The sequence below is a fragment of the Corvus moneduloides genome, chromosome 4 (genome assembly GCF_009650955.1).
Source record: "Corvus moneduloides isolate bCorMon1 chromosome 4, bCorMon1.pri, whole genome shotgun sequence".
NCBI lineage: Eukaryota > Metazoa > Chordata > Aves > Passeriformes > Corvidae > Corvus > Corvus moneduloides.
In genome coordinates, this window is record NC_045479.1 from 3,823,447 (window position 1) to 3,838,443 (window position 14,997).

The window sequence follows — 14,997 nt, forward strand, 5'->3', positions numbered from 1 at the left end:
CTCTAGAAGTGTATACCATTTGCACTGTGTACTTTAGGACACGCCAAAGCAGTCCAAAAATTACAAGCTTTCGTGTACTTGTGGTGGTGCATCCTCCCCCTTTTCCAGGCCACACTGTCATCTAAGAAATTCTTGTGATGCCTCTGCCTTGACAAAGAGCACCTGGGATCAGCTCCTCTTGAGCTCATCAGAATCACTGTCCACTCCTAGGAACCACTGCTGTCCAGCAAGCTCCTGTTTTCTTTAGGAAATTTAGCCTTGGAAATTATTTTTCTTGCCTGAATGGCGTAACATCCCTGTTCCCACATTTTCAAACAAAGTGCCGACCCAAACTGTGTCTGGAATGAAACAGTTTTGACCAAAACCCACTCTCCTGCAATCCTAAAAACAGCAGTCCAAAACTAGACCCTTTGAGCTCTCCTGGACCAGCCCACTGGCTGTGACCAGCAACCTTCCTGCGAGTGGCGCCTCTCAGAGCCAGAGAGCTCTCATGTTTGGTTGGAGGAACAACAAGTGCTTGGTCAATACCCTCAACTTTGCCCATTGGGGAGATGCAAAGGCCTGCAGAGGCAGTATTTCCCCGACCTCCGAGGGGAATTTTTCACAGGTAACTTACACAGCCTGTTTATGTGTGTGTGTTTGCATGTGCAGATATGCTATAGCAAATCTGGGAGAAATACTGCTTTCTTAGATGTTTAAGTACCTTCCATATCGAAATAAGTTAGGCTTGTAAGTAAAGTTAAGTCATAGGTTAGGTTAAATGCTGTTAAGTGTTATTCCTCTGCTAAATTGTTACAGTAAAGTTACAAGTTAAGTTAGGTGTAAGTGTTGTTCCTGTTAAAGGTTTAAGGTAGAAGTTAACATTACTATTAAGTTTGAGCGCTGTTAAGCTTTTAGGCCTTACTCCTTTTCATCTTTGCCCTCGCTATCCTTTTGTCACACACACCTAAACACACACGCACATCCCTCTAGACAGTTCTCAGTTCATTTCTGGTTTGATTGCCTGGATTTTGTTCGGTTGTGTTGTTGCTTGTTTTTCCTTGGTGTGCCTTAACTGCCCTCTAAGGAGTAGAGCGAATCTTGCCAATGAACTTTGGTGTCCTGTTGCTTAATATTAAATCTGGCTTTTGCTGATACGTGTGCTGGTGATTTTTCAAACATTTCATAGCAGTACTTTAGTTTTGTTGGGTTTTTTTTCATTTCTTCCAGTACTTTAGTAGCTGTTACTAAGTAATGGGTTTTTATGACTGTTAGCTCTGTTTCATTTTTATGCATGCTGGAGCAAGCTGTAAATGCAGAATGTGGGACATGGTTTTCTGGTGAACTTGGGAACACTGGGTTAACAGTTGAACAGCTGAACTTGATGTTAAAGGGTTTTTTCCGCAGCTAAATGATTTCTGAGATTCTATTCCAGACCTCTGTATGAAATGCTATAGAGCCTACTGCAAATATAGACTAAAACCCACAGCATGCAAGAAGTTTCACCATGGAGCAAGGTGTTCCAAGTTCCTAGCCTTAAATGCATCCTTCAATTTGTAAAATTAAGCTTTTATGCTGAAGTACTAGATATGGAACCCTCATAAGCCTTAGTGGAATTAGCAAGACTGAACCATTTAGCTGTAAATGAGAGCTGCTTGTTTTTAAGAATAAAATTCACATTGGTAATTGCAAGCAGGTATAGTCTGTGAAAACAGGACAGCAAGGACAAGTATGAATATGAAAAAAGAAAAAGGTGTGTGAATAAATATACCTAACTTCTTTCCACACAGAATGCATTATGTAAAGCTTTCAGCATAACATTAAAGGAAATGACAAGTGGAAGAATGGCAATTATTTTCTTTAATGAAGAAAATATGATTTGTAACTTTGAAAGAGTAACTTTTTTATCCAGTCTGGAGGACTAAACCCAAGCTTTACACAGATTTGCAGCCAGCCTCTGATATTTTCATGTACAACCAAATACTTCAGGCAGCACATTTAATTTAGGAATTGTCACTGTTTTTCTTTTTAGGGACTCATGTTTACATTCAAACTTTAAAGAATAAAAAAGATACAAAGCTTACAGATCAAAGAACTTGCCACCCTCTGTACCAACACTAAAACATTCTTTTGCTTTCTCTCTGTATAGTACAAACCCAAGATGCCAAGGATTACGTGATTAATGTGGTTGTTTTTCCATTTCATGAACCCAATGCTCAAAAGTAATGTACGAGTTTGGAGAGGCATTTTATTTAGACAACTGAAAACAGTTAAACATTCAGAAGCAGCATACAATGAAACAAAACCCGAACCAAATACTTTTAAGTACATAATCCCTTCTTTTCAACTAGAGCCAATTTTTCCAACTTTCAAGAAAAAAAAAAATGGTAAAAGCCATTGTATCATCTCTTCTTCGTAATAATGAAAACACACTACAATGAGTCTAATTGAGATTGGAGAGACTGGATCTTGGCTTGCACACTTCTTTGAAAAGACAGTAGGCAGTTATGCCAAAAAGCCAGCAAAACTCTACTACTTGTCTTTTGGGTTTTTATTTGGATGCTCAGTTCTCTTACAGACAACACCTAACCAGTTCCACTGCATTCTCATCAATTACTGCCCATCTTTGCCCCACGGAGAGAGCGCACTCTGGAAGGCTGCTGTCTGTCACTGCTCACTTGATTTAGTCTCGCATGTCCATGTGTCACGTAACAGCTGCAGTAATCAGGCTTTCACTTCAGGAGTTGAGCTGTACACTGTATCTGAGTTTTCAGAGGCAATCTCTTCTGCAACTAAATAAAAAGGATGTTATTTAACTTCACTTTAGATCTATAAACCAAACAGATGTTGCAGGGATTGCTTAAAGAGACCAGTTCCGTTTGTTTTCCCATTCAACCTGATCCAGCTACTCTACCCCATCTGTTCTGCCTGCACAGCTCCAGTCACCAGCCTGACACTTACCACATGATCGATGTCAGGCAAATGCATTCAATGATCTTTTGAAAAGAGTGAAAAATACCAGAAAGCACTTGAGGGAAACTACTTCTTCCATGCTAAGGAATACTGTCATCTTGACTGATGTTTTAACACTTAGGCAGTTGAAGCTGACAGTTCAGTTCATTACCTATTTCCTCCTCTGCAGTTCCTGGAAGGGTAGTCCTTGCTTTTGCTGCTTCTGCATTCTCCTCTTCTGTAGAGAAAGAGGAGAAAAACAAACAGTCAATACCTTCAGTTCCATCCACCCACCTTAGTTAAAAAAAAAAAAAAAAAAGGAATTTCCACGTAATTCAGTGTTGAGGAGAAACACCTGAGCAAGCAATTCTATTAATCAACATCGACCCTGTTACTGCTTCCCTCTCCCCAAGCTGAAACAGCCAAAGTACAACAGAAAATAAAACTACCATCCACACTTCTTCCTAGAGATTCTCTCTTTCAGAATTATAAAAGTGGTATTGCATATTTCTCACTCTTCAACGTAAAAGTACATCAGACTCTTGGCTTAAATATTCACCAAGTGTCACTATTCAAAAAGCTTATGGGTATGATGTTAATTGCTTACGTGACAGCTACAAAAATACATCCTTAAATCTAACAGATACAAGTAGATCAGAAACCCTCAGAAGACAGGAGTTACTGTATGAAACTCAATGTTTACCACTAATGATAGATATTACTTCAAAAGTGCACATGGAGTAGCCAACTTTCACCAGGACCAAGCACACACTTACCAGGAACTACACACTTCCAAAGGCCATAGGTTTTCCCTACTGTTGTCTGCCACAGCCTTAGTGTACCATCCTCAGAGCCACTTGCATATAACTCTCCATCAGGGCTAAATCTCACGCAGTGAATGGGACCAAAGTGCCCTTTGTAAGATTCTGAAGGGAACATGGCAAGACCGTCAATTTCAAATTTCAGCCAACAACTGAAATTTAAGTACAAACCAATCAGTTTCTGATACAAAACAGAGTTCCATTAATTGGTATGTCAGCAATGTCTACTTTAGGCAAGATACTAATGTTCCAGGAACTGCAAGAAAAAGAGTGCTTAGTTATTCTAGACAAAACTACAAAGCAAGCCAGCAGCACGGACTACATCACTCTGTTCCTTCAACCACTCCTTCCACAAACAAACCATTTTAAAGGAGGACTGGATCAGTAAGAAAAACTTAGAAATATGCCTTTTTTGAAATGAATTTGGCCAACACATTTTTCATAAAATCTTGTAACTGACATATCTAATGAATAGTATGACACTTAAGTTAACATACAGCTATTACAGCAATACTGAATGAGAATTTTTTTTGAATAGGTGCAGAACTGTTGGACATTTTAATTAGTTCTAGAATAATATTAGGTATGCTGAGAGACCAAAAAATGTTTAACTGATAATATACCTTTTCATCATCCTCTTGCACAGCACGCTATGCTAAAACCCTATTTGAGTACAACAGTTTCATTTATTGGTTATTAATACCTATTTCAGAACTCCCTTATGATTATAGGAGACAAACATACCTAATTCTTCTCCTGAATTATAGTCATATTTATAGAGTTTAAAATCTTCACCACCTGCAACCAAACATTCTTTCGCAGGGTGAAGTGATGCAGAATTGATTGTAGCAGGTGCTTCAAATGATTTAATCTGTTCTAGACTGAGAGAGAAAAGTTTGTTAATAAAGTTCATATTAAAAAAAAAATCCTGAGAGCAAAGAAACTGTGATTCTACTAATCTGGACTGTTTTTAACAGAAATAGAATACAACCCCACAGAGTTTCTGAAGCAAGTTTTAATACTTGCAAATCATGCTTGTCAAGTTAGAAATGAGTTTAGAGTAAGCAAAACAGAAGTTCAAACATACAGAACTCCTTTCTGGAATATGTTTAAGCGTGTAACTTGCTTTCTTAAGACATCACAGAGATGCTGGTTTTGACAGCTTGGGGATTCTGGCCTTGTACAGCCAGTTTTCACCCACAAGAAGCCCGTGACTCAACCTATGAAAGTTCAAGTTGTGGACTCACGTTTCTGCACTATGAAAAGCAATAGTCTTCCCATAGGTTATCACCAGTATCTGTCCTTCTGGAACATACTCCATGCTGCTCACTGACATTGCCACATTTAGTGACTTCACTTCAGTCATGGTACTCCGGTCCCAGAGGCTTAAAAGGAAACAAAAAGGGAAAAAAAAACCCTCTCAGACTACTTCTGCAAATCAAACAATTTCCACCTCACATCCATGGCAAGACCTGGATCAAAAAAGGCACCCATCAAGGATCATCGTTTGATTCTACAGGTACTTCAGATATTCAGTGGCTTTATCTGCATTCTCACCTAGGCCAAGCTTAAGACATTCCTTTTTTTAAAATACTTCTACCTTTGCAGCTTAATGCCACAATATTAAATGGTATATACACACCATTTAACTACTCAGTGATTCTCTTGGGAGATTAAAAATCTTGGTTTAAGTCTCCTAAGCAATAGATCTTTCTAGAAGCAAGGCTTGAAGAGTCCACTCTTCCTTTTTGCCTCAAAAGACAAAGACGTACTAATCCCACTTTACAGTTCCTTGAAGATAATACAGTTTTCTATCTAGCAATGCAAGAAATTAACAGAAATTAATTAATTAACAGAAATTAAATTGTTCTGCTATGACAAGTAGGATTCTTTATTCATTAGCTGACTGCTGCATCTCTATTCCTACAATTTGGAGGAAAACAAACAGGACTAGGCTCCTGCCTAGCTTGAACACTAGGAAACTGAAGAAGACAAAGCAGCAATAGAGCTCAGGACAGTGTGTATGCAAGAGACCTCATCTATAAATCCATCTTCTTTAGGATTACAAAAGGCATGAATTTATTCTATGCAGTTCTCAAAGACCACCTGTTCTTATCAGGGAGAACACATCTATGAGGAGCATGTGTTTATGGGGTAAATTAGGACTGTTAGCAAAATGATCTCTGACAGCAGAACAGAGCTGTATCAGGCATGCAGCTACATAATCTAGGATCAGATAACTTGTGTTACTTATATTCTTTACCAAAATAACATAACTGTATCCTCACACAAGGGGATGACAATAAAGCAAGCTGAAAGTTACTTTTTCTTACCGGACAGTTTTATCATCAGCTGAAAGAATCTGTTTGTCATCACTGCTCCATAAGGCCTTTTTAATGCCAGAAGTATGTCCACTGACAACGTCAGGTTCTTAAAATAAAGCCAAATATTTTAATACATGGCATACAATGAAACAATGTCATGCAGTAGTTTGGGGGCTTCCTTAAGCTACATGGATTTCCATCTACTAGAGACTGTAGAATTACTTCAAGCACTTATGACTTTATTTGTAGATCTTATTCCAGGAACAGGATAAATGTAAACTGGGTATCTGATTGCCTAGCTTTTAGCAACTTCACTAGGTGAACATCAATGATGTTCTCTAGCTTCCTGTCAACCACCAGTATAATTCAACCATGAATTTAAACACACTTAAATATGTGGAGTCTTTTTTTCTTTCAGATGACTAAATTTTAATTAATTAGACCAATTTCTAGTGAGTCTGCACTGAACTGAAACATGCTCTGCTTTCTCCAATGTCCCATTCCTGGAAGTGTTCAAGACCAGGCTGGATGGGGCTTTAATCAGCCTGGTCTAGCAGTCCACAGATGATCTTTAAGGGCCTCTCCAACCCAAGCAATTCTGCGACCCTTATATACCAAAAGGTTATAGACACTGCATTTGTAAAAGAATCCTCAACTTTGTTTTTTGTGATTCATAACAGAAAGTAGCCCCTTAATTTCAGAATTTCTGTTTAACTTAAAAAAAATCCCCAAGAATCAGTTTTAAAAGCAGACTCACCTGCTTCTGGCTTGCTCAAGTCATAGATACGCAAGAGCTTATCTTGTCCACCTGTTAACAGATAATTGCTATCCTGAAACAGAAGTTAGAGAGTCAACTCTATTTTGGATCAAAAATACAGCCTTTGTCTGAGAGTTAAAAATCACAGCTTTTTCTCTCAGACAGCCTCTAACACACTTGCTACATTTACCCTACAATCTTAAAACCGAGCAGTGGTATTTTAGATTATTTGCCTTATTAGATATACACATAAAAAAGCAAAAAAGTAACTAATAGCAAAACTTACTCAAGAGCTTATTTCCCTGGTGAATAAGGTATAAAGGTTTCTCATACCTGTGTAAAATCCACACTTTTGACAATGTGTTTGTGAGCCAATGTGATCAGTTCATCGCCTGACACAGCATCCCACACTTTGCTAAACAGCAAGAGGAAACATTCATATTTTAGAGGCACCAGGACAAATCAACCTGGACAGTCAGATGAATTTGTAAGCAGTCTTTCCTGATGCCATCACAACATTTTATCATAAGTGCTACAATTCTTATAAGTTGTAACCCAGTTAGTAAATAAGAATACTTTATATGTTTTTACTAGAGCTTTTTTTTGACTATTCCACCTCTTTCCTTCATGCTCTTCTTCAGGACCACGCAAACTAGTTAACAATTTTAAGACAAAGGTGGCTCTTTTCTGCAACTTCATTAATAGAATTTGCCCTCTACTAACAAGATTCAGCTTGCAAAATATTCATTCATACTGCAAACAGCAAAAGCAAACAACAAAAAACATCAAAGAACTAATTCACTAGAAGTTTCTCATAATAAAAAGAGGCTAACTACTGGAAGAAAAATAAAAATCACTCTTTCAACTCTGCTGTAATTACAGTGCCAGAGATTAGAGCTGCATAGGAAAGTTATTCCAGCAAACCAATATGGTAATTAGGCACATCAGGAAGCAATCACAGTTGTTCATCATGATGGAATCAACTGTAGCTGCTTCCAAGAAGGTAAAAGTCTAGGTTTTAATTTGGCTAGCCAAAAATAAGCTAGCAATTACTAAAGAGAAAAAAACTGAATCAGTAATTTAGTACAGCTATGTTGTCACCAGAGAGCACCACAGACTAAAATCAAAATACAGACCATGAAGACAGTTTCATCACTTACGCTGTAAAATCTGCTGCTGCTGTAGCTGCTTTAGTGGCATCCGTGTTAAGGGTGGCACCCCAAACAGCACCTTTATGACCCAGAAATGTGCCAATCCAGTCTCCCGTGTCTCCCTGGCGCAGCATAGGCTTGCCATCTTCACAGAAACAAAACCAATATTCACATAACGTGATAAAAGAAGGAAGCAGTTTTTTAAAAGAAAAAATATTCTCTTGCACCAGCATGTGGAGACGCCCCATACTTTACAAAGCCATTCTGTGCAGAAGGGTTTAACTGGAGAGCTTAGATGTGCAGCTATACTTCCTGCATGCATCTACACGATACTGATATTCAAATACTACTGCAAATGAGATAATTTTTTTCTGGCAAAAGTCTTTAGCTTTGTGTTAAGATAGAAGGAAGGTAGAAAGGAACATTTCATTTAAGTGTTATTTTCATTACAGTTTTCTTCAAGCAGGACAGATTTGGTTTGCTTTTTGTTTTTACTTTGGAACAATATTATGAGGCCATCAGTATATACAAACAAGTCTCATGTTTGTAATGAGATATGATTAAAAAATACAGCAATATAAAAATGAAGCAGTAACAGAAAGCCTTTCCTAGCATTAGTTTTTTCTAGAAGGCTATCAAAGAGTTGCTCACACAAGATTTAGAGCTGAACTGGAAACACTTCAAGGCAGGAATGCCCTTTAAAACTTATGCATGCAAAAGATTAACATGTACATGTATGAAGAGGAAATGCTATTCCCACACTGAGCAAAGAGTTCTCATCATGCTGCGTCCAGCAAGGCAAGGCAGCTGCCCTGATCAAGCCGGAGCTCGCTTTAAATCTACAGCCCATGTGCACAGGCGGTGGAAACGGGAAGTTTTACAAACAAACCATTTCGGAGGCCTCCCACCCCCTCAACAGCCTGGATCCCACGGGGCGCATGCGGGCTCCGATACCCCCCGGCTAACCCGGCAACGAAGCCCCAGGAAAGAAAACCGGCTGTCCGCTCCCTTCGTCATTCCACAACACCGCTGTCACCGCCCTGCGTGGCCGGGACAGCCCCCCGGGACCCCTCCCACCCCACCGACACCCCTCGGGACGGCGATGCGCGGCCTACGAGCGGCGGGGCTCCCGCACGCCCACCCCCGGGGCGGGGGATCCCGAACAAAGCGGCCCGTCCCGCTCACCCTTGCAGGCGCTGATGAGGAAATATCCGTATGGGGTGACGCCGCTGAAGGCCAGGTCCACCACGGGCCGCGTGTGGCCGGAGCAAGTGAGCGGGGTCTGCCTCATGGCCATGGCGGCGGGAGCAGGGGCCTGGGCAGGGGCACGAGTCCGGCGGCCCGGCGGGAGCGGCGGCGGCAGCGGGGGAAGTGACGGGCAGGAAGCGCTTCCCGGCGGACGCGCGTCACGCGCGGGGGCGCGGCCGCCACGGCACCGCCCCGCCGGTGGGACGGGTGCGCGCTGCCCGCCCTCATCCCGCTCCCTGAGGGGGCTGCGGGTTCTTGTCGTGCCGTTCATCCCCTCATCCCGCTCCCTGAGGGAACAGCGAGCTCATCGCTGTCCCGTTCATCCCCTCATCCCGCTCCCCGAGGCAACAGCGAGCTCATCGCCGTCCGGTTCATCCCCTCATCCCGCTCCCTTAGGGAACAGCGAGCTCATCGCCGTCCGGTTCATCCCCTCATCCCGCTCCCCGAGGGAACAGCGAGCTCATCACCGTCCCATCCATCCACAGCCGGCCCCGGGGCTGCGGCCGAGGTTCCTCAGTGCCCTGCTCGCTCCTAAACCAGCAGTGACTCCTGACAAAAGGCAGACCCCTTTTTTCTGCAGGGCCAGCTCCCCTCACGGCTCACTGTGGGGCCTGGGGAGCCGAGAAGGCGGTGGGAAAGCCCTGGAGCATGTGGCGATTTCAGGGATACAGAGCAGCTCCCGCCTGTTTGGGCATTTTTAAGCCAAAGACAAGCTGCTGGTGGTGTCTGGACTTGCCCTCAAAAGCGTCTAAGGATCGCACTTGAAAATGTGTCACCACCACCCTTACTCAAAGATGAGGGGAGTGGTGTTTCTTTCAACTAAGAATCGGAATGATTGACAGTTAATCATCTCCTTTTTCTCTCAAGCCTTACAACTAGGAAAACTATTTAAATCATTAACAGATAATTGAAGTTGAAGCTAACTGCGGACTTCCACGGCTTTTCTATTTAAAAGATAGGCACCATGTTTCACTGTCTTCTAGTATTTCATTTCTCACCCCAGAGTTCTCAGAAGTAACTCCTAAAGATTTTGTAACTGAATGACTCATTTTCAGGCATACTGACACTATATCAACAGTTTTTCCATTCAGAGCCACAGGTTGCCAACTACACATTTCCAGTGTCTTTAAGATTTTCTGGATTTTTTCCAAACAAAAATTAATTACTTCTACATTTACCTTTTTCAAAATATTATCTAAGCATAGGGCTATGGCTCCTTGCTAGAAATGCTGTTTGGGTTTACATTATAAAAAACTATTCTGCTAACTGATGTTGTCAACTTTCAGTGAAAAAAAAAAAAAAGGGATCCTAAGGGTCAGTACAAAGAAACTATTACGTTTAAATTACCTGCTTAGAACTCAAGGTTGAGAAACAGAAAGAAGATTGTGTTTGGGGAAGTTTACTTTTAATGATTTCATAGCTTTGATTGATTTTGTCTTCTGTTAAATGGAGCATGATTTTCCACCTGCACAAAGCTTATGACATCTACTTAGGAAGACACAAAATCCATAACGGGCAGAGAAAGGCAGAAATATTTCAAATTTGCCAGTAAGTAGCTGAAAATCAGAGAAGGAGAAAAATGATGGAGATGTGAAGCCCATAAAATCTAGACATCCCACTAGACCGAGCAGAACTACAGGGTGTTGGAAAATACGACTGAGGACATATGGAATTAATACTGAAAATAAACTTATCTACATTTTCTCTTAAAGTCTCCAAAGTTGGTGCTAGGCCTAAGTTGGGATACGTCCCACATAATTCAGTCAGACTGTTTCTTTAGCAGCAGTCTCAGACTTTCTCCCTGGTAGTACCTCCATTGAAATAGTTTATTCCTCACAGTCTGAAAATGTTTGCTTTAAAAATACACTAATCCTGTGCCCTCAGAGGGCACAGCCCTCCACAGCTGCTTTACTTAATACAGAATTTTTTAGAGAAGGTAGGAACTGTGAAATAGGCTTCAGTTTTTCAAGAAAGTCTAGAAAGTCTAGTTCAAGAAAAAGAAGGAAAGATGACAAAAAAGTTATTATTTACAAATGAAAGTTTAGCAAGCGTAAAATAATAAAAAAATGAGGTAATACTGAGTTTTATTGTTTCAAACTGGGTGATTATGTATCACGTTCCAATAATATTATGAATAAAAGAAATGTCATTAGAAACCTTTTATTCAAAGTTTTGTTTATTGTGAAAATAACTGTCTTGTAATGTTAAATATCCATCAACCCCAACTTGTCAGGAAGTAATCAGGGCCTTGTAATGACGCAGAGCAATTCACCCCGTTACTGCATGGAATAACAAGTGTGCCAATCGTAGGTGATAAAGCACCGGGCAAGACTCTCTTTTACTCAACATTTGTAATTCAGTGTCTGCTCGATTAACCAATATCTTTCTACAGACAGTGATTGAATTCTCTCAGAAATGTTGCTGACAATAAATAAAGCTATCCTAGTGAAACATTATGATTCTAGTGCTATGATTACAATGAATAATGCAGAGACTCAATTAAGTAGAGGTGTTTATTATACGTATTTACATTTCCAAAGACTCCTTTCATAGATCTCACAGTTGGAAATGCATTGGCTCACCACTGAGTGGAGCTCCTTACGTATTTTTTTAGGACACTAAAGATCTAACAGAGTTTCTACTGTGAGGTGACCTAGTGATGGTTATTTCAGCTTGTGCCTGGCAGCTGTGTGGACACAGCACTCAAGAAGTTACTAAATGTTTAATTCTCTACAATTAACTAGCTAAATAGGTAAATGGAAATCTCCAAGACACAGCAGCAGACCCTTTGATAGTAGACCTCAAATATGAGTTATTTTAATGAATGGTGAAATATTCAGTGTAATCTGTGGGCATATTGATGTTCTCTACCTCTGTTAATTTTTTTTTTCCTGGGAAGTGGCCTGCACTAATTTGTACAGCTACTTTAGGGGGAATAAAAAGAAAGAAAGAGAAAGAAAAGGACTAGCTGTTTGCTGAAGGATGATGTGTTACAGATGCTGCATGCAGATATGTGAGAGCAATTGTAGAGCGTGTTGCTGAGTTTCCACTGGGGGAATAATTAAAAATGAGTGCCAGCCTTAAGCAGTCAATTATCAGTGAGTAACAAGATGAAAGATAAAAGGCAGATGTAATCATATTTTGAAAATAATACATCGGTGTGCCTCTAGTCAAGGAGTCCTTTCTACATCAGCCTTTCAAAGCAAGTGATCATATTTTTTCTAGTTTCCTTCAGCTTCTTTTAATGTTCATCTAGGGAATGTGAGCGCTGGGCCACAGACACTGTTCTGGTGGGTGTCCGTGGCAGGACAGTCTACTGCAGTGTGTTCTGAGAACATTTGGGCAGAAACTGGGGATCCATTTCCCTTTCTTGGATAGTGTGAGTTTGGTAGTTCAGTTTATGTGTGTGAATAGAGGCCAAGGGGATTAGGCAGGGAAATGGGATGTAGAGGAGTAGGGAAGAGCGTGAAGAAGAGTTTGAGACAGCAGCAAGGAAGAGAAGTGGTTTAGCAGGAGAAATGTAACACCTGGAAGCTGGATAGGAGAGGAAGTGGGAGGCTTATCAATTGTGTCCCTCACAGCTGCATTTGTACCTTTTTTCCTGTCTCTTCTGGTGAGGTCACATATAAGATTGCTTCTTTAACAACCATGTTAGTGCCAGGCTCTCAAAAGGATTTGCTCTTATGAGAAGAATATTGTTCCTAACATTGTCAGGAGCCTTTCCATCTGTCTGGGAGGCAGGGATCTGGCACATGCAGAGCACGCACCAACCACAGAACGATAAAACCAATAAGGAATATTGAAATTGTTTTATCTCTGCCATAATAGCGTCTCTGTTCCTCAGTCTTCAGGTCCCTTTCTGTCTTCTGAGAGGTAAAAGTTGGTAGTTTTGGCCAAATAGAGAGAAGAGGAAATGATTCCCCAGTTTCTATCCAAATGTCTTCAGAATATAGTGTTGCTAAAGCTAACCCTCAGGAAATAAAGGAATGTAAAGTAAAAATATATGTAACATTATTTTGCTGCTTCTTTTCAAGGCTCATATTGGACCCTCTTGATAATTCTAGCTAAATAAATATTTACCTCTGCAAAAAGAATGTCAATTCATAATAAAACCGAATCCAATGGTAAAGCTCTGCTAAAGGAGAATTAAAATTGCCTATCAGTTTACTTGCTTTCCAGGAAACAGCTTAGGAAAATTCTTATTCTCTAAGGATCATGACAACTGTAATACCTCTCTGTGAGCTTACTGTACTGTGAGAAACAGCAAGACAAATTTCCAGGAACAAGCTTTAGCTGAGCTGGTTCATAATTGTAGACTGCTTTGATGTTTTTGCTTGGAAGATATTTTTCACAATGCAAGATGTTTATACTCACTGTTCTGAAAGACTAATTCAAACATCAGCCTCTGAAAATCAGCCATAGCAGACAGTCTTAGTCCTGCCATCCTAGGAACACTTGAACTGATCTGACATAGAAAGGACGCTGGGTTTTTTCCTTGTTTCCAGGGGTAAAAGCTTTGCTGAAAAGACAGAAGCTAATCCAGGTAACATCAGTTAGGCTTGTTGATAAGCCTTTTCTAATCACTTTTTGAACAATCCTGCAAATTTTCTTCAGATTCTGTTTTTTAGCAGCCACTTGCAAGTGCAGGTTTTGTACTATTAATATTAGTGGTGTAAAATACTCTGGTTTCTGATAAATAAGACTTAGTTTGTAACATGACTGTGAGCCTCTCTTCACCAGGCAACATGGTATTTGCTGGTTTATGAGAGCAAGTTGTGCTCTGGAGAGAGCAGGAGCACAGCAATGTTGTTCTGCTACAACGTGCACAATAATTTAGTTTTGAAAAAGTTGAAACTTTTTTTTCTAATGGGAATTACTATGAACTAGACTCTCTGTCCCTTTTAGGACACACCAGAAAAATAGGTGAGCTTGAAAATAGAGGATAGCAAGAAACAGGTAAGAAAGACTACTCATATGTGACATATATTTGTGTTATTTAGAAAAAATACTAGATTATATAAAATTTCTTTGCATAGACAGCAATTCATATTATTCTCTCCATCCTCTGGCCATAAAAATCTCAGCTTTTAAAGAAATATTGTTGCTCTTCTGAGATTTGAGAATATGTTCCATTTCAAAACAACTTTAGCTACATTTGTCTCTGGACTGGATCCACCAATGTCATCACTATTAGATCATGGATTAATTTGGCTCATGGTATTATGCTTGGAGTAACTACAGTTGTGGGCTTTTGGTCTTTTGCCGTGATCAGACTTTGAAAGAAATGAATAGCACTGCACTGATGGTAGAAGATGATGGCCGTGCTTTTACACATAGGAGACAGAAAACAGAGGTTTGCAAAGGGTTTTTTTAATTATTGAGATTCTGGGGAACAAAGATTATTGTCCCAAGATGCATAACAATTATATAACTGCAAGGAACTGAAAATATTTAATGGTGGAGTGAGTCGAAAAGATAGGAAGTACCCTCATTACTTTTGAGTAGAACTTTGCTCACGAGGTTGGTGCAAATATTTGGAAAATTCATTAGCGTGATGAAGTTATTTGCCGGTTGGATTTCTGTGAGACTTTCACATTTGGTGCTGCACACCCATGTCGTTGTGACATTTAAATTGCAGACTAGGATTCCCAAAAGTGTATGTCGTGTTTCTTTCTTTTTGTTTCTTGATGGTGACACAGGAACAGCTTGACAAGGTGGAGGGAGGCTTTAGTTCATCTCACAGCCGTGTCCTTCACCTCACTGTC

At 40.3% G+C, this 14,997-nt stretch overlaps 1 protein-coding gene across 1 annotated transcript; it reads right to left on the reverse strand.

The window, feature by feature from the left end:
- Nucleotides 1-1,821: 1,821 nt before the first annotated feature.
- On the reverse strand, nt 1,822-9,370 carry STRAP (serine/threonine kinase receptor associated protein). The gene is made up of 10 exons (XM_032107052.1): nt 9,170-9,370; nt 7,994-8,129; nt 7,167-7,248; nt 6,834-6,906; nt 6,086-6,182; nt 5,000-5,137; nt 4,497-4,633; nt 3,708-3,857; nt 3,104-3,169; nt 1,822-2,771 (listed from the first exon to the last, which is right to left on the reverse strand). Exons 1-10 carry the CDS (start codon nt 9,279-9,281, stop codon nt 2,704-2,706), a joined length of 1,059 nt encoding a protein of 352 aa, XP_031962943.1. The 5' UTR covers nt 9,282-9,370; the 3' UTR covers nt 1,822-2,703.
- Between the last annotated feature and the right edge of the window lie 5,627 nt (nt 9,371-14,997).